Source organism: Martes martes (assembly GCF_963455335.1).
Source record: "Martes martes genome assembly, chromosome: 14".
Classification (NCBI taxonomy): domain Eukaryota; kingdom Metazoa; phylum Chordata; class Mammalia; order Carnivora; family Mustelidae; genus Martes; species Martes martes.
In genome coordinates, this window is record NC_137902.1 from 4,920,132 (window position 1) to 4,943,307 (window position 23,176).

Below are 23,176 nucleotides of genomic sequence, written 5' to 3' on the forward strand. Positions count from 1 at the left end.
CACGCACAAACGTATCGCTGTAAACTGTAGAGTGCTGTGGAGGAGGAGAGGACACCGTGGGGGTCAGAGGAGAGATGACATTCAAGCTGAGATGGGAAGAAACCAGCCAAGAGCAGGAGACGTAGAAGCCACTGGGCAGAGGCAGGCAGGGTTGGTGTGTGTGAGGCCCCCCACATTTGGGCGACGTGGCCGGAACACAGGGTGTGAGGGAGGGAATAAGGGGTGACAGGAGAAGTCTCAGGGCCGACGCTGTCGGAGGATGCATCAAACTGTGAGAGCTCAGAATGATCATGAGCAAAGGCACACATTCCTTCAGCCCCGAAGACATTCGGCTCCCCCAGGTCTCCCTCCTGCTCTGCCCACTCCAAGGCCCAGAAGACAGCAAGCCAGGAAGTTATCAGGGTAAGGAATGGTTGAATCAGCCTCATTGCTTCTAGGACTTTGCTGAGAAACAGGGTTCCCCCAGCTGAACTAATAAACTTTTAGTAATCAGCCTTAATTGTGAAAGCATCTCGTTGCTATGAAGAAATACATTCCGTTCCACTGCAGGACCAGGCAGAATCCACAGAACATTTCCAAGTGGCCTCTGGGCGATCTCCATGCTATTCTGAATAGTTTGATTTTTTGTCTATGTCAAGGACAGTAGGGAATGAATAAAACACACATTATCTTTTCAGCAGGGTTTGGTCTATATCGACAGCCACGAAAAGAGGTGGCCATCATCCTTTTGTGCTCTAAGTGCTGTTGTGGGTAGAACTGTATGTGTCCTGCCTCCCCCCCCCCGCTCCCTCCGCTCCAAACATATGTTGAAGTCTTATCCCTGGTTTCTGTGAATGTGACCTTATTTGGAAATAGGGCCCTTGGATGTGATCAGTGAAGACCGTGAAGTGAAGAGGTCACACCGGACTGGGCGGTAAATCCAAAGACCAGTGGGCCTGGAAGAGGGCAATCTGGACACGGTGACACACACGGGGTGGGTGCCATGTGCTGTCAGAGGTGGAGCTTGGGACGCCGAGGGTGGCCAGCAGCCCCAGGAACTAAGAGGAAGACATGGAACAGATTCTCCCTTACGTCATCCTCACACAGAGAGCACGGCCCTGCCAACACATTTGCGTCAAACTGAGAGCCTCCAGGACGGTGACAGAACCCACTGCTGTCATTTAAGGCCACTCAGTTGGTAGTGCTTTCCTACAGGAGCCCTAGGAGACGCACATGGTACCTCCATGGAGTCTCTGGTTACCTTCCCCCGAGTGAAGAAAAAAAAGCAGGTAACCAAGAGGAGTTCCGAATCCTGAGGAAGTCCCAGAAGGAGCTCCAAAGTCCCTTTGGTGGCAGATTTTCAAAACTTCCAAAGTTCAGGTACCTATTTCCCACCCTCCCCCTGAATAGTTACAGCTTATGTGAATCACAAACTATGCTAATGAGATCTGTTACTGGCTGGAAAAAATGATGGCAGGCTTCCTTTTCACAGAAGTCCAAGGAATAAATAATTTGTGGGAGCCGCTTAATCTAGAATCCACCAAAATGGAGCATTACGGGTCTTACCACAGGATTCATTTTTCAGTGGTCACAGAAAAACGCAAACTGTTAAAGTAATCCATTCGTTCTACGTGCCCAGAAGCTTTTCCAAGTCAAGGTTCCAGAGACGGTTCTCTCCGGCAGGACCAGCAAAACACTTGTGCTTTTTAGTCCTCACTTGCAGAGCCCCTGCAAAGGGAAGAACTGCAGGGTTTGGGGCGAGGATTTCTACTTAGAAGTCCCAGCGGGTGGACCATGCATAAAACCTTCCAATACACAGTCTGTGACAAGTGTCCGGTTCCACAAACGTCCTGTGTTACAAGACGTGCGCTGTAGGAAGGTACACATAAAAAGGAAAGCAGAGGAAAAAAAAAGTCTTTTTTTTTTTTTTTTTTTTTTTACCTTGCCTTTGTCGAAGTAGTGGATGATTTCCTGGTAGAGCTGTTCCTTCAGCTGGCCCTGTGTCGTCGCCTGGTACCCGTCCCGCTGGGTGAGGTGGGCCGCACACACGTCCTCCGACCACTGAGGCCAAAGCAAAGCACGAAACAGGTCAGGCGAGGGTGTGTCCAGTGCCACCCCTGGCCCACCGTTGGTCAGAATGCACCACAGTGAGGCCCCTGTGCCCTGCACGCACGCCGGCCATGGTTCCAGGGACACTCAGGGCTGCTGGGACCTGGAAATGAGGGCAGAACCTCTGTGCAGAAGCCCCATAAGGAAGGAAAGACAAGAGGGAGGCAAAGCTGGGCCTAGATTCATACAGAAGAGAAACCCAGCAGTTTCTGGAAATCACAGAACCATCCGCTTACTGGTAGCGTCTTGTAACTTCTGAGGTGAATTACGAGCCAGGCGATTTAGAGCTGTCCCAGGTGAGGCATCCCGGGGGGCTGCCCTCCATCTTGAGATGCTCAACATTTTAGTCAACAGCAGAGAAGACACTCGCATCTCACATACCAGTCGTACCTTTAAGCTTCGCCTTAAAATCAGACTTGCGTATCCTGTCTACAACCAGTCGTTACAAAATCATTAATTACAGGGTTCTCGCGGCATAGCTAGATTCCTACCTTCATGGGGGATAAACGTAAAATTTTAGGTGATTCTAACGCGTAACTACAATAAAATAAACAAAGTTCTGATCTCGAATAACTTCCTTGCATTTTAAAATCACTTAAAAAAATATTGAGTAGGGAGTAAAAATCCTTCTCCCATTTCCACTTAAACACTCACATGATTTCACTTGATTACTAGGGCTCCAGGCTAACAGTTTCACTGCTCTTATTTTTGACAAAATAACCAAAAAAGATTATATTTGAGAATGTTTAGTTAATGAACAAGAATATATTCGTCATGTTGAAGAACACTTCTCATAGCAATACAAATAATGCCTTTCTTCCCCCTTCCTTTTTTTTTCAAATAATACCTTCCGTAAGTTGATTAACCAGCATGAGTTCACGCTGAATGCAATATCAAAATGTATTTAGGGAAAACTATGAAATGTCATGGTGTAAAAGATATGGAGAGAAATTACAGAGCATTTGCCACTTAACTGGAAAATCCAAAGTCCCAGTGGAAAAGATAATGCATCCGGGCCTGTGGTTTGGGATGTGAAACGCCCTCGTGTAATCTATGACGAACCCATCTGTGCTCAACAGACGTTTATGTACGATGAGAGAGGAGGCTGAGTGAGCATTTTGTCAACCCCATTTCAACCCTGGTAAAAAGAAATACCTTCGTCTTTGCAAAAATGCCTTATCATTGAAATGTGGGCTCCTCACAGATGAAAACCATTAGAATTCCTAGTGGTACGGCTGGTGTCAGGTATGCCAAGGGAAATCTCTATCGTCCTAATCACATTCCTTGGGAGAGCTTTATGTGGTGTGAAGCCAAAGGGGGTCTATTGATGACTACTGATGAGGACCCCAGATGGAGCCTTCTCCTCCTTTCTTTGTCATGGACCCTTTTGTTTTCAAGCAAAGGTAAATGCCCACACTCCAGTGTCTCCATAGCAGCCTGTGTAGATATGTAGCATCAAGAGATGCTGGAGATTTGGGGGTTGGTCCAAAGGCTGGAAGATTCTTGGGAGTTTCACTCCCAATACAGTGTCCTCCTTACTGCTTCTCATCATTCTCAGACATTGCTTAATGCCCGTTTTAATGTAATCTTTCCTGGTTTTCTTTCATTCAGTTTTTGGTGCTCAAACGGCTGTCCTGATTTTGAAAACAGGATTCCTTGAATGAGTGGTCTTTCTGTTGGGTCACTCAACTACATTCTAATTCTCCTAATTGTTCTTGTCTATCTACTTTATAATTTTTCAATTTTTTTTATAAGGATGTAATAGGAAGGATGATCTAATGATTACCTGAAGTTTTAAAATGTAAAACTAGAGGTTGTATAGCATTTCCTTCATCCATCCACTCATCCATCCATCTTCCCACCTTCTCACCTACCTACTCATTTGGATAAATCTATTTACCCATCCACTCATCTATCCATCGATGTGTCCATCCATCCATCTACCCATCTATCCACCTACCCACCCACACTCCATCCCTCCTTCCTTCCATCCATCTACCCACCCATACTTCCATCCATCCATCCACCTACCCACCCACACTTTCATTCTTCAATGCAGCCAACCAATCAACCATCCAACCAATCATCTATCTATCCATCCACTCACCCACCCACCCACACGCCCATTCTTCAATCCATCCAACCAATCAACCATCCATCCATCCATCCATCCAATTATTTACTGAGGGTCTACTCTGTATGATTAGCTGGGCTAGAAGGATATGAGGGAAGAGCATGAATATATTATTGAAAACCAACCAACCAACCAACCAACCAATGTCAAAAGATGTGTGCATAACAAAAGAATCACTGGAACCAAGAGTTGTCACGCCAGGCCTGTGCTCAGGAGCAACACTCCAGGAGAATCAGGCAGGAGGTCTCACGTGAACTGATGGACCAATACAATACCTCAACGTGAACTCTTCTCTAAGGAAATCAGAGGTACGTTTCATCTTATCTCTTAACTGTCCACCTCAGAAATTCCCTCTCACTGACAGCACCCTCCTCTACTACTGAGTCCTGCTGGCATGAATAAGGACCTACAGAATCTCTAACTCATTGACAGCAAACACCCCAATGATGGGTGTTTATGATGCTTAGTGATAATTTCCTCTAACATCTTGTTAAATCTGCATTCAGTAGGGCCAAGTCTGTCATCAAGGTGCCTTCTAAATATCTTTGTTTATGTCACTGCATTTAGTCCAAATCCGTAAGAACTTAAATTATAGATTTATTAAAATTTATCATGGAAAAATAAAATTTTAAATCATCTTAGAATTTATAACAACAGAATCATGAACGTATGTAGCAATTTCTGTTACCTTCAGAAGTTTTGCGTGGAGAAGCAAGGTGTAGGCCGCCTCTGTGTAGTTGTCACACTCTCTGTGTAGGTCACACAGCTTGTACAGGTATCTGAGATGATGAAACAGAGTGAACGTCTAAGATGTCAACAAATCATTTGTGTTAAAGACTGCAAGAGCTAAAATCTACCTTCAACAGTAAATTGTACCTACATTTTCTCTTCACAAAGTTCACAATTCCCAATGCCTTGAACACTTTTGGTGCAGAAAGCACTAAGGAAAACCAACAAGAGTAATATACAATAGTATTTTGTAAAAAAATTTTAAGTGCTCCTTTTTCAGGTTAAAAATGAAGATGGCCCAAGAATGCAGAATTGTACTTCAAGGGTCTCTCATTCCTTTTCATCTTACATGTGAAATGAGATCACAAAGTTTGATTGTAATTTCTTATGTTTCTATTGAATACAAATGCATACCCTCCCAAAATCCATAAAAACACAAATCCATAAAAATAAAGAGCTCCAATGATCACAGTGAATGTGATAAAAAAATTTCTCTGCCATAAAGATATAAAATTGCTTTTTAATATAGAGTAAACTACATTTTAGATAAAAGAATCTGGCTGCTTTTGTAAAAGTTTGTTAAGTTTATTTGGTATATTTTAATAAAGGAGAAACTAAAAACATTCTTAGAAATCAAGTTAGGGGGCGCCTGGGTGGCTCAGTGGGTTAAGCCTCTGCCTTCGGCCAGATCATGATCTCAGGGTTCTGGGATCGAGCCCCACATTGGGCTCTCTGCTCAGCGGGGAGTCTGCTTCCCCCTCTCTCTCTGCCTACCTCTCTGTCTACCTGTCATCTCTCTCTCTCTCAAATAAATAAATAAAATTAAAAAAAAAAAGAAATCAAGTTAGAAGAGCATGCTTGATGTAGTAAACACATCATTAAACATTAAGCCACATGAACATACTCTCATTCTCGTCTAAGTTACCATCTTGCTAAATATTGACACTGGCCCCTCGAAATGACCAAGAGAGGGGATCCATCACAGCCAACCCCCTCTAGAGAAAAAGGCAAATGAAGGAGGAAAATCCAGCAGAAAATATAAAACATCAGAATATAGCATCAGTTAAAAGAATAGACTAAAAAAATAAACTATTGTCTATTTCTGATATAATTAAAACTGGTTTCTCATTTGATCATATGGTTTACTGTAAAATATGAAAATTGTGCTCTTGTCTCTTTTTAAAAGGGCCACATGAGTCAGCCAAGAGATACCAAAACCCTGTGAAATAGTATTTAGCTGGCTAAATATGACCCCTGAAATGTCAGCATTGGCATCTGCACAAGGAGTCAGGATACACCAAATTCAACCTCTAGGATTCATGACTCCTATAAGATAAACCCCTGTGGTCATACAACAGTTGTTAGCATGCACTTGACAAACAGCAATTATCATAAACGTGCAGAGGGTACGGACAAGTGGGATGCCTACATACCTTATATACATTTCTTCTCTTTCAATTTCTTTGTAGAAATTCTGAAAAATCAAACCACAACACTGTTTTAAGAAGCCTGTTCTACAAAAGGTGTCACATAAGCAATAAACCCTCAAGGTTCTTCCACTGTTGTCAAGCACAGCCAAAGGGACCCAGCTCTTTGGTTTAGAACCATAAATTCACATAAAGTACAAAGATGTCTTACATTGGTCTTCACTTTTTTGGGGGGTGGGGTGGCGATGCTAATGATTCCACTTCCTACACTGAAAGGACTGAAACCTAACTTTTGTCATTTGAAAGTCACCAGTCTTTAGCTAAATAAAGGTATTACCCCAAAGATATGATGCCTTAGACATTAGAAAGTCATTAGAAAATGAAAAATACATGAAAGATCCCATATTTGGGAGTGAGCCTCACTAACACGATTTAAACCATGCTGGGCCCAGCCTTGGCAAGAGCCGCGAGAAGGCAGTGTGGTATTCTAGACCCAAGGTGGCCAATACAGTAGCCACGCTACCTGTATGCGATGTAAAGTAAATTTAATTAAAATTAAATAAAGTTAGGGCTGGCTGGGTGGCTCAGTTGGTTAACCATCTGACTATTTGGGCTCAGGCCATGATCTCAGGGTCAGGGGATCAAGCCCCGAGTCAGGCTCCCTGCTTCGCAGGGCATCTACCTGAGATTCTCTGATTTTCTCTCTCCCTCTGTCCCTCCCCACTGCTCTCTTTCTTTCTCTCTCAAATAAATAAATAAATCTTTAAAAAAATTAAATAAAGTTAAACATTCGCTTCCCCTGGGAAGCCCTCTGGCCCTGGACTCTTGTTTATTGGGAGATTTCTGATTACTCCTTCAATTTCTTTGCTGGTTATGGGTCTGTTTAGATTTTCTATTTCCTTCCGTTTCAGTCATGGTAGTTTATATATTTCTAGGAAGTTATCTGTTTCTTCCAGATTGCCTAATTTGTTGCCGTATGACTACTCTTAGTATTCTCTTTTAATTGTTTGCATTTCTGCAGTGTTGGTTGGGATCTCTCCTCTTTCATTCATGATTTATTTACTCTGCCCTTTCTCTTTTCTTTTTGATAAGTCTGGCTAGGGCTTTATTAGTTTGTTAATTCTTTCAAAGAACCAGCTCCCAGTTTCGTTGATCTGTTCTACTGGATTTTTTTTTTTTTTAATTTCTACATCATTGATTTCTGCTCTAATCTTTTATTATTTTCCTTCTTCTGCTGGACTTGGGCTTTGTTTGCTGTTCTTTTTCCAGCTCCTTTAGCTATAAGGTTAGGCTGTGTATTTGAGACTTTTCTTCCTTCCTGAGGAAGGCCCGTATTGCTATATACTTCCCTCTTAGGGCTGTCTTTTCCGCATCCCAAAGGTTTTGGACTGTCGTGCTTTCACTTTAATGTGCTTCCATGCTCCCTCTGTTATGTTTGCCCTACCCTGAGGACTCAGTAACCCTGTGGGGCTACTGTTACTGTACCAAACGGTACAGACAGAGAGTATTACCATCATCACAGAAATTTCTATTGGACAGTGCTATTCCAGACAGACCGACCTTGCAAACCACAGTAAAGAAACCAGTTGGCCCTTGAAAGCACATTCTATATTTCAATGCTTATTGATGAAGAAACATTAATTAGCAGGTTATAAGCAATGGGCTATTTCCACATATTGTAAAATATCTTCTGGGTGACAATGAAAATTTCTTTCAAAATTATATTTCTTGGGGCACCTGGGTGGCTCAGTCGGCTTTAGCTCAGGTCATGATCTCAGGGTCCTGGAATCGAGCCCCACATTGGGTTCCCTGCTCAGCAGGAAGTCTGCTTCTCCCACCCTCTCAGCCCCTCCTGCTGGTTGTGCTCGCTCTCTCTCAAATAAATAAATTAAATATTTTTTAAAAAAAGAAAAAAATTCTATCTCTTAATGTAAACATCTCTATAAATACTTTAAAATCTTTTTTAAGATTTAAACCTTTTTTAAGATTTGGGGCCCCAAAAAGGTGCAGAACACTCACCTAACCAGGCCCAAGGGAGGGCAGGCACCATCACAGCCACTTTCAGTGTGAAATTTAGCACATGAATACAATGTGAGGACTCTAGGATTAGGCCCCAAGATCATAGTCCATATCACCATTATAAAGGACTCCAATTATCCCATAAGACGGAATAAGTTGTTTAATTTCATGAACAAAAAAAAGACCCTGCTTCTGAAATTGATCTCTCTGAAAAGAAGTGATAAATAAATATAGAAAGTTAGAGGGGGCACCTTTAGAAAAATGCTCCAAGATTTTCCTATTTTACTGCATCTGAGATTTCAATGTCCTCTGGTTCATATGCTATGGCTCAGTAATGAGGATATTTTCAGCCGACAACTCAGAGGGACGTAACAAAGAGAATCCGCATCAAAGGGAGAGGATGAGCCCTTCACTTCCAGCTCTAACTCACCAGTATTTACAAGCTACGATTTTATACTATCCTATTTCGCACTGGTATTTTTAATCTTTCCCCAAGCTTTTGATCATTCTCCTTTACAATTTCACAATGGGTATATCAGGTGACCTTTATTCCTCTCTCACGGATATGGAAATGTCTTCTATTTCCTGCCTGTGCTTAGTTCTGTTCCCTTCCTAGGACTTCAAAACCTCTCTACAACTGAAGGACGCTCATCTCAAACACCAGTTTCTATATAAAACTGTGGTTTCTTACGTAAAAGGTCACATTGCTCCGGCGCTCCACTTCTGGGCCCTGCAGGCATCAGCCCCTCCCATCATTCCCCCTTCTCAGGTCCCTTCTGCACTGATGCTGGGTCTGGGCCAGGTTCCAGCTCTTTGGATCTCTGTGGATCTCCGCAACCCTTTCAGGACTAGACCCCCAGTGCTAATGCACCATGACACACCCATCTTCCAGAACTTACACATTTGCTTTATACTCCAGTTCTGTGTTCCTTCATGATGACAACAAATACTGAGATTTTTAGAATTCTCATGAGAGCCAGCTTAATTAGCTTTCTAAAGGGGCAATGAAAAAAGTAACTTACATCTAAAAAATAACAAGGAGTCTATCATGTCTGAGAGAGGGCTGTCTTGATGACTGTGTAGAATAGTGATGACACACAACAAAATTACCAACCAGTCATGAAAGACTGCACGACTGTAAGGGGACAACAAAACTCTACTTCATTACAAATGCACATTCTGTCCAGGGGCAACCCTGATCCAGTGTAATACAGATGTGCTTCAGGGATGGGTACGTGTAGGGGACTCCGGTCCCTGCACAGAGTGACTGCTTATCAATTATTTTAAAAAAATTATTTTTAAATGCAAGGAATAGTAACACATTAATGAACCCACACAACTTAGAATGTTCCATTGATTCCATTAAAAAACACACACACACACACAAGAGCACTGGTTCTAAAGGAAATTTGGCAATGGGCTTAAAGGGCATCAATAAATCCTATGTTCTTGATTCTGTTTATTATTTTTTTTATTCTATTTTTTAACTTTAGGATTTCCAGGTTAGTAATTAACAGAGTGCATTTTATATATCACTAATGTATGCTTATACATCTATTTTCATCTAGAGATGGATATACATATTCATAATTTGTTTCATAAGGAAAGTACCAAGAGAAAAGGTGAAAATGGACAAGGAGATAAAAATATATTTATGTTTTTACTTATGTGACTAAACATGAGCTGGGTAGTGACTACTAAGAGACAGAACATTGGTCTGTAAAAACCCGGGAAGGCCTTGTGATAGGTTGGGACCCGTCTCATGATCCCTAGGAAAAGGCTAAGAATGGAACACCTGACTCTTCCTTGAATGATTCAGGGTGTTCCAAGTTCAGAGAGGTTAATGATGTCAGGTGTGCTTCTTGGTTAGAGCCTGGCTAGTGCTGACTGCAGCAACAACAGGTAGGTACTGCATGAGGCTCTGTATGACAGAGGAACACAGGTTAACATCAGAAACCGTGACTGCAGGTGGCATTTCGAGAGCTGATTTTTTGCCCCTGGGTTGTGATGATAAAAGGCCACATTCAGAGCACATCTCCACTAGGTTTCACATCCTGGTGAGCATGAGAGATCTTGCTTAAAATAAAAAAAAAAAAAATAGCATTCTCAATCATCAAAGTTGGAAAGTGAAGAAACGTATTAATAATTCTTCCCTCTGGACACAAATCAGCTTCTTAGATCCCCTTAAAAATCCTAGGGAGCACTAGAAAAGTATGTCCATAGTAGGAAATTATTTTTAAAAGGTTTCCATTTCTCTCCAACAGGAAAATACTGATTTCTATTTCATGTTAATCATTTTGTCATCATAAAAGCAAATTTCTCTGAACAGCTGTTAGAATGCAAGAAGACAATGAAGCAAAGGTCAGGGAACTCCTGAGCAGAAGACTGGGGCCCTCACCCAATTAGCCTCCAAGTGATTATAAAAGCAAACTTAGCAGTAGACCAGATCTCAGGGACAGAAGCCAGAAGACAGTGATGCTCACAGTTGCCTAACACCCTTATGACATCCACGCACTTATTTAGATTTTTCTAGCTCAATGATTCCTTCCTTGGCTCTGGCCAATCTACTAATGAGACCAAAGAAAAGGGCGCCTGGGTGGCTCAGTCATTAAGCATTCTGCCCTCAGCTCAGGTCATGATCCAAGTGTCCTGGGATCGAGCCCCATGTCGGGCTCCCTTCTCGGTGGGAGGCCTGTTTCTCCCTCTCCCACTCCCCCTGTTTGTATTCCCTCTCTCGCTGTCTCTCCCTCTTTATCAAATAAATAAATAAATAAATAAGGTCTTTAAAAAAAAGAGAGACCAAAGACATTCTCTATTCCATTATAGTTTTGGATTTCTAGCATTTCTTTTTGGTTCTTTCTTAGAGTTTCCATCTTTTTGCTTATATTACTTCAACATTTTTGCATAAGGTCCACTTTTTCCATTAGAGCTCTTCACATACTAATCATAGTTCTTTTAAATTCCCAGGCTGAAAATTCCAAAACTTGGGCCATATCCGAGCCTAGCTCTGACGCTTGCTCTATCTTTTCAAACTGTGTTTTCTGCCTTTAGTATGCCTTGTAATTTCAGGTTGCCAGCGGACACAAAGCACCAGGTAAGAGGCATCTAAGCTAGTCCTGGCCCTAAGGGTGGTTTCTGTTCCACTGAGCTGTCATTCACTGGATTCTCTTGCCTCTCCAGTCTGGGGGGCAGCAGGTTTCCCTGCAGATCTGAGAAGACGGATCTAAGAAGATTTGTTGATTTTTGGTTTTTCAGCTTTTTTCTTATGGTGAAGAGTCCAAGCTCCTTTTAAACCGGGAACCAGAAGTCCTCCACATTTGGATGTTTAGGGGAAAGAAAACTTGCTACAGAAGGTATTTATCATTAGAATGGGCTGCCTATCCACAGAAGGTAGGGGCTGAGGTGGCCCATGAGCCTTCAGTTTCCAGTTTCTCACGCAAAGTACAAATTCAGTATTGACAATAAACTGGATGGAAGGTGAAAATATGTTTTTAAACCTATCACATCTCTGGTGGTTTTCTAAAGAATGAAGGATGGGTCATATTCCTCTTGGCACAAAAGTCCATTTTCACGAGCTCAAAGTGCCTACAAGTCCATTCCCATGGAGGGGGGCAGGTATGAAGTGAAGGCAGAACATCTACATGTCATCTAACGACCAGATGGTGATATACAAACTCCTGGGAAGTGAAGTAGGCAGCCCGAAGCAGGAATAGTGCTTTCTCACATTCTTGCCTTGGGACAGGCAGGGGCAAATGGAAGCAAACCCTCTCAGGGCCCAGAGTCTGCTTTTCTGGCTCCTTCTGGGAGTGACAGAGGAGGATGACGCAGAGAGAGGCAGAGAGCTCTGAAGGGAGATATAGGAATCATGTGGTTCCTGACAGTGATGAGGCTGGCCAACCACTCCCTGCAGCTGAGCTTGTCATCAAGCTTCCTGAAAGTGCACTGTCCCAAGCTCCACACCACGGCTAAGCTGGGAAGGGGGTGTCCGTAGGACCTGGCCATGTCACAGTGATAGCAGGTGTGCAAGAGGACTGTGGATGGCAGCGGCCACGTTTACCCGAGCCCCCGCTCTCCAAAAGGCCATGAGCTAGTTCCTCGAGGCTGCTGTAGCAAATCATCATAATCCTGGTGGCTTAAAATGATATATATTCTCTCACAGTTCTAGAGGCCAGAGTTGGAAATCCAGGCATCACCAGGGCCACGCTCCCTCTAAAGGCTCCAGGCAAGAATCCCACCCAGCCACTCCTCGCTTTTGGGGACTCCAAGTGCCCCTTGGCTGGCGATTATATCACTGCAGTCTCTGCCTGCACCTTCACGTGGTCTTCTGTGTGTCTCCCTTCCAGTCTCTTATAAGGATGCTTGTTATTGGATTTAGGGTCCCAACTGGACAATAATTCAGGACAATCTCATCTTGTGACCCTTAACTAAATCACATCTGTAAGGAGGCTTTTGGCCCAAGTATGATCACAGGTTCTGAGGATTGGGAGCTGGACCCATCTCTTGGGGGCCACCACTCAACCCACGACAGGGCATGTTTGCAATCTCCTAATGACTAAGCACTAGACACCTGTCATCAACGAGGGTGCTACCTGGCAACAAAACAGTTTGGCTGATCATTCTCAGCCCCAGGAAGAACCACCTGGAAACCCCCAGGGGGAGATGATTCTGCAGACTTGTTTACAGTGGAGCAGCAGGACTCTTCTTCATTTGCCCTTCCCCGCAGCAGACGAGGAAATGAGCGAAGGAGGCTGCGTTCCCCCTCAAAAGGCTCCAAGGCCAGCTGCCATGAGGCCTTTGAACTTCCTGGTCCAGTTTCTGGCTCCCTGTGAAGACTGGAAATTTAATTAACTCGCATTTCACTCACCAGCACGTTGACAGTGCAGCTCATGCGATTTTCTTTGTTCTCATCATGCATGATGGTTCTGTAATCCAGAAGTCTTTCCATCAGGCGCACGACGAGTTTGACGAAAGTTTCTCCTGTTTTGGCGAGGTATTTGTGTTTCCTGCAGTGCTCCAAGAGGCTGAAAAATAATTATGCACACCTTGTTAATCACGCTCGGAAAAAGAAAGTTGACTGAGGTGCAATTTAAAATATTTTCCATTATTAACACATTTTAATTATTTTCTGGGCTACAAAGTTCATTGTAGTCTAATTACAGTCTCTCTGTCTCTATTCTGACATAAATCCTACTGTTAATCAACACTTACATTTTATCAAATAACACTTTGTACTGTTCATCTCCTCGGCCTCCTTCCACTTCATGATCCAGCTTGGTGATGATCTCATTTTCAAACTATAATTAAACACAGGAAGTGTAAATAATCAGCATGGCTGATATTTCTTTTTAAAACTGAGCATCAGTAGTACGTAAATCAGTGAGAGATCGTCATCAGACAGTTACCCCAAGCCTTTGAAGCCTGACTTCATTGAAGAGTTGCCATCCTGGAGCCCTGGAGATGTCTGACGATCCCCTGTCACGGGGGGACCCTTTCATTCCCTCCCCTGGTTAACTGAGTTAATAAACATGTATATTCTGATAGCAGGAGCAAGAACTAGAGAAAGACAGACGAGGGAAACACAGGAAAAACAACCAAGGAGCAAAAGCAAACAGCATCTCAAACTTCATCTCCACGAACAAGTAACATCGAAAATAGCTCGGTGGTTCCTGGAAAGGAACAGATGGCATTTCACTTGCCAGCAAAGAGTTCTCTGCAATCGCAAAACATCCAAGAGGCCACTTCACTGCCATTCCTTGATGGATCTAGTGAAATAGCTCACTTTGGTTGGAAAAAAAGTCACAAAACACAGGAGAGACATGTCTCTAAAAGACCGGCAGACGTCCCAAGAAGGTCCATCTGCAGGCCTTCTCCTTGACACCCCAAAGCTTCCGATCAGAATTCCAGAGCACAGCTGTGGGCAAGGATCCCCAGAACTGTCTCTTGGACCCAAACTCTGTCTCTTGGAGTTTTTGGGAAAACTCTAAATTCTGGAGAGGTACAAATATCCAGGCTGTTTTCACAGGGGTCAGGAACCTTGGGCTGACCGGGCCGGAAGCAACTACCTCACTAATGACAGATCTGAGCCCATCCTTGCTGCCCAGTCCCCCATCCTTGGCAGAATTCAGGGCCCACTCCTCTGGGATTCTCCACAGTTGATCTCCATGTTGCAGGGGCCCCGAAATTACCCACTGACTTAGGTCAGGGAGGAAGGAAGCCTGTGAGAAAGTTAGTTTCCACACAGAGTGGGAAAATCCACACCAAACTGAAAGAAGGCAAGTTTAGGAGGAATTGAGGGAAACAGCTAAATTCAGGATTCAGAAAGCAAGAACACTCTGTATGTAGGCAGGGGTCTCTAGAAGCCCCTTATATTATTTTATTTTTAAAAGATTTTAGGTGGGTATTGTGGAGGGCACGTATTACACGGAGCACTGGGTGTGGTGCATAAACAATGAGTTCTGGAACACTGAAAAGAAATTTTAAAAAATGAATAAACATTTTTTAAAAAGGATTTTAGGTGTTTATTTAAGAGAGAGCATGCACGAGCAGGGGGGAAGTGGGGAAGGGCCAAGGAAAAGGGAAAAGCAGACTCCCTGCCAAGCAGGGAGCCCAACATGGGGCTCAGTCCCAGGACCCTAGGATCATGACCTGAGCTGAAGGGAGACTCTTAACCCACTGAGCCACCTACGTGCCCCTAGGATCCCCTTAAAATACATGCTCAGGCAATGCTTTCCCAGGGAAGAATCCCCAAGTCTCCCACTGTTACTAGGATCCTGTAGTTATTTAAGCTGCGTGACAGAAAGAACTTCCGTCTCTCTGGGTCTCTCCTAGAACAGTCTGTGGTGTTTTAATGGCAGGAAGGCGCTATGTGCACAAGGACCCTTGGGGGATCAGTGCTGCATTGGAGCTGGGGAGGGCTTCACAGGTCGGCAGGGGCACAGTCCAGCAGGTTGCTAAGACACAGCCTGGGCTCTTGGCCATGCAAGCCAAGGGCTGGACACACTCATCTGATGATGGCTGGCAACAGGGGCTGCAGGCATCTGGTCCGCACCGGGCACTCGGGGTGCTGCTGCCACTGTGGCCCCTGTGAGGCAGAAGGCAAAGGGTCTGGGGAGACCCAGGGAGGAGCCTCACATAGGCACAGAGCTGCCTGACCTTGACTTGCTGCCTGCAGCCACAATTTTATCACAGTGCAGATGAAGTGGAGGCTTAAACGGGACTCAAGAGGTGTATTGATTCCTGCTTGACATCAAGGACTCGGCCGCATCACGGAACCCAGACCTCGGTGCATATCCTGCAGTTCTCTCCTTGATCGTCCCTGTTGCCTCCTCCCCAAATAAACACCCTCTGTTTGATTCTGTTTGGCCTGAAAGGTTCAGGGATTTTAGGAACATAGATAAAAAGGCAGCTCTAGTGAAGAAGAAAAAAGCTTGTTTTATTGTTTTTACCTGAAGCCTCATGATAACGACTCTCCTGTAAAATAACAACCTTTTGATACTAATCCACTAGTACGCTGTTCTTTTCAGTCAAGAATTCTGCAAAAGGTGGGCCGTTTGGGAATCAACTAAGGCAGATCAGCTGCCATTAGCCCAAACACTGATGCTTCAAGCCGGTCCCATTTCCCAGAGGGGACCATGATGGGAGACCACAGAGATTTTGGAGAATGCTGGTTCTTCAAAACAAAAATAATTGAGGTACAAAATAAGACTCAATTTCATTAAAACACACGACTGCATGTCGCACATGTTTAATGAGCATACAATGAGGAAGGCAGAGAGAATGCAGGAAAACGGGCTTTATCCTAACGTGGATCAACACATGCAGGCATTTCCACTGTTCATCCCTAGTTAAACGGGTGTATTTGAACTTGGAGTCTACTTTATGGAAATGGCATGCCTTCTCTGCTTCCACGTAAACGTAGCTGTCACAAACAAGGGGCAATAAGGAAACGCCAGCTCTTTAAGTGTGCTGCTTATCAAATTTTGACTGATGAATTTAATGTTTCCTAAAATGAGCGGATGAATGATAAGTAAATCAGAAGAACACAGCTGATTCTAATTTTACTAACCTCTAAACCAAGTAATTTGCACAAACACCTGGCAACCCTATTCTGTTTATCAGCAAGGATTCAATACCCCAGGATCTGCAGCCAGCCTCTCATTCCAGGGTCTGCATTGTTTTTTACAGAATATACCGGAATCAATTTGTTAGTGTGCTGCGAACCATGATCATCATCAGAACTCAACGATCCTGTCCAAATAAACGAGAGAAAGTCCATTTGCTGATTGAGCAGAGCTGGTTTTACTAAAAAGTTTGTTGATTATAGGACTCATAAATGCACACTGTCTGCTAACGTGCAGCAGGGTTCTCGATGGTTAGGTTAAAATTAGCAAGGGTTTACCGCGTTGCTTAAAAGGTGGCAGAGGCTCACTCATGTGATAAGCAAAATCATTACACTTCTTCTCTTTTCAGAATCACCAGTAGCACTACAAAAATGTCCATAGGTGTTCAACTTAAAATGCCGACCAGAGCATCCCTAAGCATCTGATACCAGTGGCCTTCCAAGAATATGGAACAGAGTCCACATATAAGTGGAGGGCTTTTTGGATGGCTGCTGTAAAGCCCAATGTGGCAGAGCAGGGGGCTACGCTTGCAGGGGTATTGACAGCGTTGTTAATTCAATTAACTTTGAAAGTGATGACTGGTTTCGACCCTCAACGCTACAGTTATCCACAGGTTTTTGGCTCCAATTTAAGGGATCACAGGGTGAAAGAGCTCAGTAGTGGATAATCCAAAAGCCAAGTCTGTTTGGTTTAGAATGTGTCATTTTTCTTGGGAGTCAGACTGACCATTCCCGGTCTAATGCACTTATAAATGTTTTGAACCAGGCCTGCATTTTCCAGGCATCCAAGAACACATTTATAAAAGAGATCTGAGCTTACGTCAGAGCAAGGAAGGGAGCTGGATGGACCCAGATGCAAGGGTTTGCACAAATGGTTCACCACATCGATAAAGTGCTCGGAGGTTGTCAAGAACGGGGTGAAATCTAAAATCTAGGCACAGGGTCTTCTACGTGCTTTCGCAAAAGTGCTTCTTGACTTTCATACAAATAAGCTTCAGTGAGAGTGCTCTTCGTCCAACGCTGCTCTGCCTTCTCCTGTTGTTCAAGAAAACGTGCTCACAGGTGCCACAACAATTCGCGAGCACGCCCTGGTCTCAGAGAGCTCCAAGGAATCAGATTCTCAATATCTGACCTTCCAGAAGGAACCAGGACAATCCATTAGGACTGCAGAGCCATGTCCCTTCTCATTAGTGTGGGCAGGAGGGGAGGGCAGGAGAATATCACTGAATTATACCAGCGGGGAAAGCAGGACCGAGGGACAAAGGAGCCAGCATGGCTGGGCAGGGAGCAGCCTGGCACGCCCACACTCTCAGGGCTCCGTGCTCATGCGACATCCTAGAACCCACTGAGTCCCCCCAGCCTGTCACAGCCTTTAATCCCTTTGCTCAGACGCACGAATATTTTTATGTATATGGCATTCCTCTTGCTTAACCGCTCTGTAAACTTAATTACACAGTTAATCTCCTGCACTCCATATCTCACATTCTAAAATCCCCACATCCTTCCAAGTCCAACAAGAAGGCTATTCACTGACCTTGAGCTTCTGCCTAGAGCCCAAGAGCCCCAAGGCTGGGGAACTGTCCGCTGCCTGGTTGGCTGGGAATGGCTCAGACAGGTACAGCCGCTCCCCATGTCCACACCACACACACACACTGACAAGTGGCTTTTGGGTGGTATTCAATGACCCTGGACTCCAGGAACATGCTCTTAGAGTGCGTCCTGTTTGATTTAGCTAAAAGACATACAGAAGTGCGGGCATCTCTCTGCTGGAGGGCTTGTAAGAATAGAATTCAAGGTAATCAGAACTCTTAAACTCAAGGGCTTTCATTTCCATGATCTCTCAAAGACTCTTAGGTCTGGGATTCAATGAAATAAAAGCCTAGTTCTTGTGCTGTACGTTCCCTTTCAGGGTCCAAAACAATAAAATCAAGTAGTATTTTGAAATCGAAAGCAAAAATAAACCAAACAAACAAAATCCCAAAGAATTAAAGAATAAGCAGGATAAAATCACCACCAAAATCATATCCACAGGCTAGTACAAACTATCCTGCTCTCCCACCAAGTGGCAGAAGCTGCCAACATCCTCTTGGGTCACTCAAGAGTTCCCAGCATGGGCCGTAGGAAGAGATTAATTGAAAGAAAGAAGGAGAAATCGAGAGAAAGAGATTATTGAAACAGCACCTCAAAAACATCGAAGATGCCAAGATTACTCATGTTCTAATAGTGTTACAATGAAACAGGAATTCCCGGAAGTTGTGGAGCATTTTACTGACCCTCACAAAGATGACAGAAAATAGCTCCATGATTGAAAATATGATTTTGCTGTGGGGACTTTTCCATTCCGTTTTTATTAATGGTATACAGCCCAGACGGTCACCGGCCACAATTCTCAGCTGTTAGTTCTGTTTCTCCCAAAAACATAACAAATGGAATTCTTTAAAAAGGTGCCAGGAGGGAACTTAAAAGTATGTTTTTTTTTAATGAAGCAAAATCCAGTGAAGCTGAGACTTGGAGTATTACTGATCTGGAGGGGGGGTGTTGGTGACCCAGGGGAGAGGTCAGTTTCAGGCCCCGTGAAGGTTCGTCTCGCGATAATGTGGTCCAGCGGGTGCACAAGGATGATGTAAGGGGCCCAAAGATGCCGGTGCCTCCAGACCTCGACACGCTAGCGGAGCAGATCCTGAAGTTGTCCCACGTCGGAGCTTTTCTTTGAAAAAAGTCAACTCCAGGACTGGGGTCAGGCTGGGGGCGGGTGGGCACTGGGGACAGGGAACTCACTGTCGGGATGACTTGAGAAGTGGGCAAGTGGCAAGGAGAGAGACCAGAAAATGCGTCCTCCAGGACGAATGGGTAGAGGAGGAGCAGTAGAGGGGGACAACGGAGGAGAACGGATGTGGCATCCACAGCATAAAAGATTCTTGGGAAGGACCGGAAGAGCCAGGAACTGCTGTGCGCTGGCCTTTGCAGGGCTTCTTCAGCACCTGTGAGGATCTGCCCAGCACAAATGGTATCAAGGGGACAAAAGGCACTGTCCCAGGCCCTGGAAAGCATGTCCCAGACCAGCAGGAGGACAAAGCACCTGAAAGGTAACTCCACGCCTCCCCATCCCACAGCCAGGTGAACCCATCCAGTGGCTGGATCCAGGAGAGGCAGGGACAACGACAGGGACACGCCTCTTTTGGATGAAAAGTCACGCTCTTTCTTGCAGAAGTAGAGGAAAGAAGTAGACTTTTGGGGAAATGTATGTGTACGAACACTCTAATGCAATTCCCTCCTCTGCAGCAGAAGAACACAGGAGCGGCAGCTCCGGGGAACTGGAGAAAAGCGCATCTGGAACGCAGGCTTTGGAAATTCCAATAGCGGCTTGATGCAGTCTTATCTTGAGTAAAACGGCAGGTCCTTCTTTTTTTTTTTTTTTTTTTTAAAGATTTTATTTGTTTATTTGACAGACAGAGATCACCAGTAGGCAGAGAGGCAGGCAGAGAGACAGAGGGGGAAGCAGGCTTCCTGCTGAGCAGAGAGCCCGATGTGGGGCTCAATCCCAGGACCCTAGGATCAAGACCTGAGCAGAAGGCAGAGGCTTTAACCCACTGAGCCACCCAGGTGCCCCAAACGGCAGGTCCTTCTTCTGCGTCCAGAGGGTTCGCTGTCCACTCCAGCGGGAAGAGCACACTACCCCTCCCCCGACAGAATGCACACCTCACCGAGGACAGCACGTTAACAGACCCACTCAGAAAGACACAGCACACTTTAAAAAAGAAATAAGCGACAAACCAGGTTCAAAACACGGATGTTCTGTAAAAACGAAAAACCCTAATGTCTTCCCGCACTTCATTAGGTTTGCGCATCTGCTCTAGAAGTGAAGCCAATTTAAGCCCTTGTTGATGTGACTAATAAGGTTAGGTAATTGGATTGGTGGCGGATTAGTGACACAGCAGCCAGCCAGCCCCAACCTGGAACCTCCGGGGATGGAGGCGGGGCTGCCCGCGCTCCGCTGTTCTGTGCGCGCGCCCCCTCGCGGCAAGAGCCCGACACCCCCACCAAGGACAGAGGGCACACTTTGTGCCTCAGGAAGAGGAGGAGCCCCTAGGAGATGAGGGCTGACCTGAGACTGGGAAAGAGTTAGACAAGATAGAAGAAGTCAAGAGACAGGTGCTGGGGTCCAGAAGACGCCTGGGCGAGGGCCCAAGAGAAGCTGCTGCCGTGCTGGAGATGAGACAGAGGAAGGATGGACGAGTCACCGCAGCCCACCTCGGAGGCTAGAAGACCAAACAAAGACAAGACGATTGTAACCTGCACCCATCAAACCAAATGACGAGGAGCCTGGCAAAAATGGGGATGATAGGGGAGCAGCAGGTCTAGGAAGGATGATACTGTGAGTGACATTGGGCCTGGGAGGCTGAGAGAGATCAAGAGAAAAAAATTAATGGAGGTTATCACAAGAGAAAAGGAGACTGATCTTTTTCCCAATTCCTAAAATGGGATTAATAGAGCAGAGAGATTTTATTTATTTATTATTTCCTCTCACAAGTTTTAGTTTTTCTGCCTTTAAAAACTTTTGGCCTTGGGGCACCTGGGTGGCTCAATGGGTTAAGCATCTGCCTTTGACTCAGGTCATGATCCCAGGTCCTGGGATCGAGCCCAGCATCGGGCTCTCCGCTCAGCAGGGAGTCTGCTTCTCCCTCTGCCTCTTCCTCTCTCTCTCTCTCTCTGTTGCTCATGAATAAAATAAATAAATAAAATCTTAAAAAAAGAACCAAGAAACAAAACAACGGTTGGCGTATCCTACCCTTTGTCTTTGAATGTACGAGTAGATGACAACACAGATGAACAAACAGTCGATGATTACTGACCAAAAAAATCTAAGTAGCAGACCACCCTCAGCCTGACGGCAGGTTGTGGGGACCTACGTCTTCAGGTTGATGTTCTTATTCACATATATCCAAGCGGGACATGTTTTTTGGACGTGAAACTGTGGAACAGAATTAAATGTACAGAACTACTTCTTGGTATAACACAGACGGTTCGGTTTTCTGGAAAGAGGTCTCCTGATATGAGACCGTTTTTGAACCCACCACTGGGGGCAGCGTTGAGAATGGAGGGAGAAACACCATGACTCTCCCTCATCAACTTCCTGCCCTTTAGGGAGGAGCCAGAGACCCTGTGAGTTGGAGAAAATGAAGCCCTGCCACAGGCAACTGTGTAAGATGTTTTAAAGCTGCAGCAATAAGAACCACAAGAATGGAAGGAAGAAGAGGAACAACTCAGAAGCCAAATTCTCATTCACACCCTCGTCCTTGTTCCAACTGCTCTTGACCTTAGTTTGACCCAAAGTTGGCTTCGAAGAATTACAAATGACACAGTGTTTTAAAGGCCTTTGATCTTAGTTTTCTGGGCTCATAACACTTATCATATAAACACAGTTTTCTCCTTTATCTGATTCTTTTTTAAAAAAAGATTTATTTATTTATTTGAGAGAGAGCAAGAGCACGAGAGAGCGTGGGCGTGAGAGCACGGGGAGGGGCTGGGGGAAGGTTTTGGCAGAGGGACAGGGAGAGGGAGAGACTCCTTGGCAGACTCCTCACTCAGTGTGGAGCCCAGCGCAGGGCTCGGTTTCACAACCCTGACAGTATGACCTGAGCAGAAATCCAGAGTTGGATGTTTAACAGACTAAGCCATCCAGGCGCTCCTACCTGATTCTTTAATAACATTTTTTCATAAGGTCCTTCTTTGGGGCTTGATTCATATAAAATTCAAAAAGTCAGATGTATTTTCAGCCTAGGAAAAGGCATTTTAAACTAGTTCTGGTGGGTTGGCAATGAGCTGGACCACGACTTAGTGCCAGTGGCAGTGGAGATGGATCAAATCTTATGGCAACAACACCCACAAAAAAAATTGGTGATGTCAAAACTTACAAAAATATTTTGAATTGGCAATTCCATTTCTGAGGATGCATACGAGGAAAACTTTCCAAAGAAAGTCAAGCTATATGCATGCATGTGTTCACTGCACATTTACCCACAGTAGTGAGAATGTGCAAGCCACCTAAATGCTCAGCGAAAGGGATGGGTACGAGAAGATTACCCATTTCATTTTATGAAATGTTATGCCATCATAAAAATCATGGTTACTACGTTGTAATCAAGAAAGATGTCTGTGATAGATTGCCAAACAAAGAGAACCCCCAAAATTTGGACAATGTTTACAACATTACATTACATGTGTACAAAGACTGATTGCAAACCAGAGGAATAAAAATAGCTGTTCTTTTAAAACAATCTCTTTAATTTTATAGATAAATAAGTGCAAGGAAGCCCTCTTCCCTTATGCAAATAACAAGAGAGAGAAACAAAGAAAGGGGGTGAGAAGCAAAGGAAGGGAGGGAGGGAGGGAAGGAGGTGGGCGGGTAGGCGGGTGGTTTTCACAGGTCTGTTTTATTCCCTTCCTACACAACATCCCTTCAGAGTTGGTTCCATTCTGTGCCAAGATTACGGCCTGAATCGAAGACCGAGGACATTCGGTCATCTGCCGGAGATCCAGGCGGTTCCGGGAGTCATGGTCCCCCGACCTCGGTGTGGGCAAACCCAACTGTTTCTCACAGAGCAGAGGTTTTTTTTTAGCTTTGTATCTGTTTCTGGCTCTAGAAAATACCAAAATTAT

General features: G+C 44.6%; 1 protein-coding gene across 1 annotated transcript in view; it reads right to left on the reverse strand.

Annotated features, from left to right (window-relative positions):
• Positions 1-23,176, reverse strand: part of DOCK1 (dedicator of cytokinesis 1) — a 495,164-nt gene that overhangs the window by 49,917 nt on the left and 422,071 nt on the right. Inside the window, exons 34-38 of the mRNA XM_080823568.1 lie at positions 13,606-13,691; positions 13,262-13,418; positions 6,385-6,425; positions 4,911-5,001; positions 1,921-2,040 (exon numbers count right to left, since the gene is read on the reverse strand). Coding sequence (XP_080679694.1) covers positions 1,921-2,040; positions 4,911-5,001; positions 6,385-6,425; positions 13,262-13,418; positions 13,606-13,691 — 495 coding nt within the window. The remainder of the gene's footprint in view (positions 1-1,920; positions 2,041-4,910; positions 5,002-6,384; positions 6,426-13,261; positions 13,419-13,605; positions 13,692-23,176) is intronic.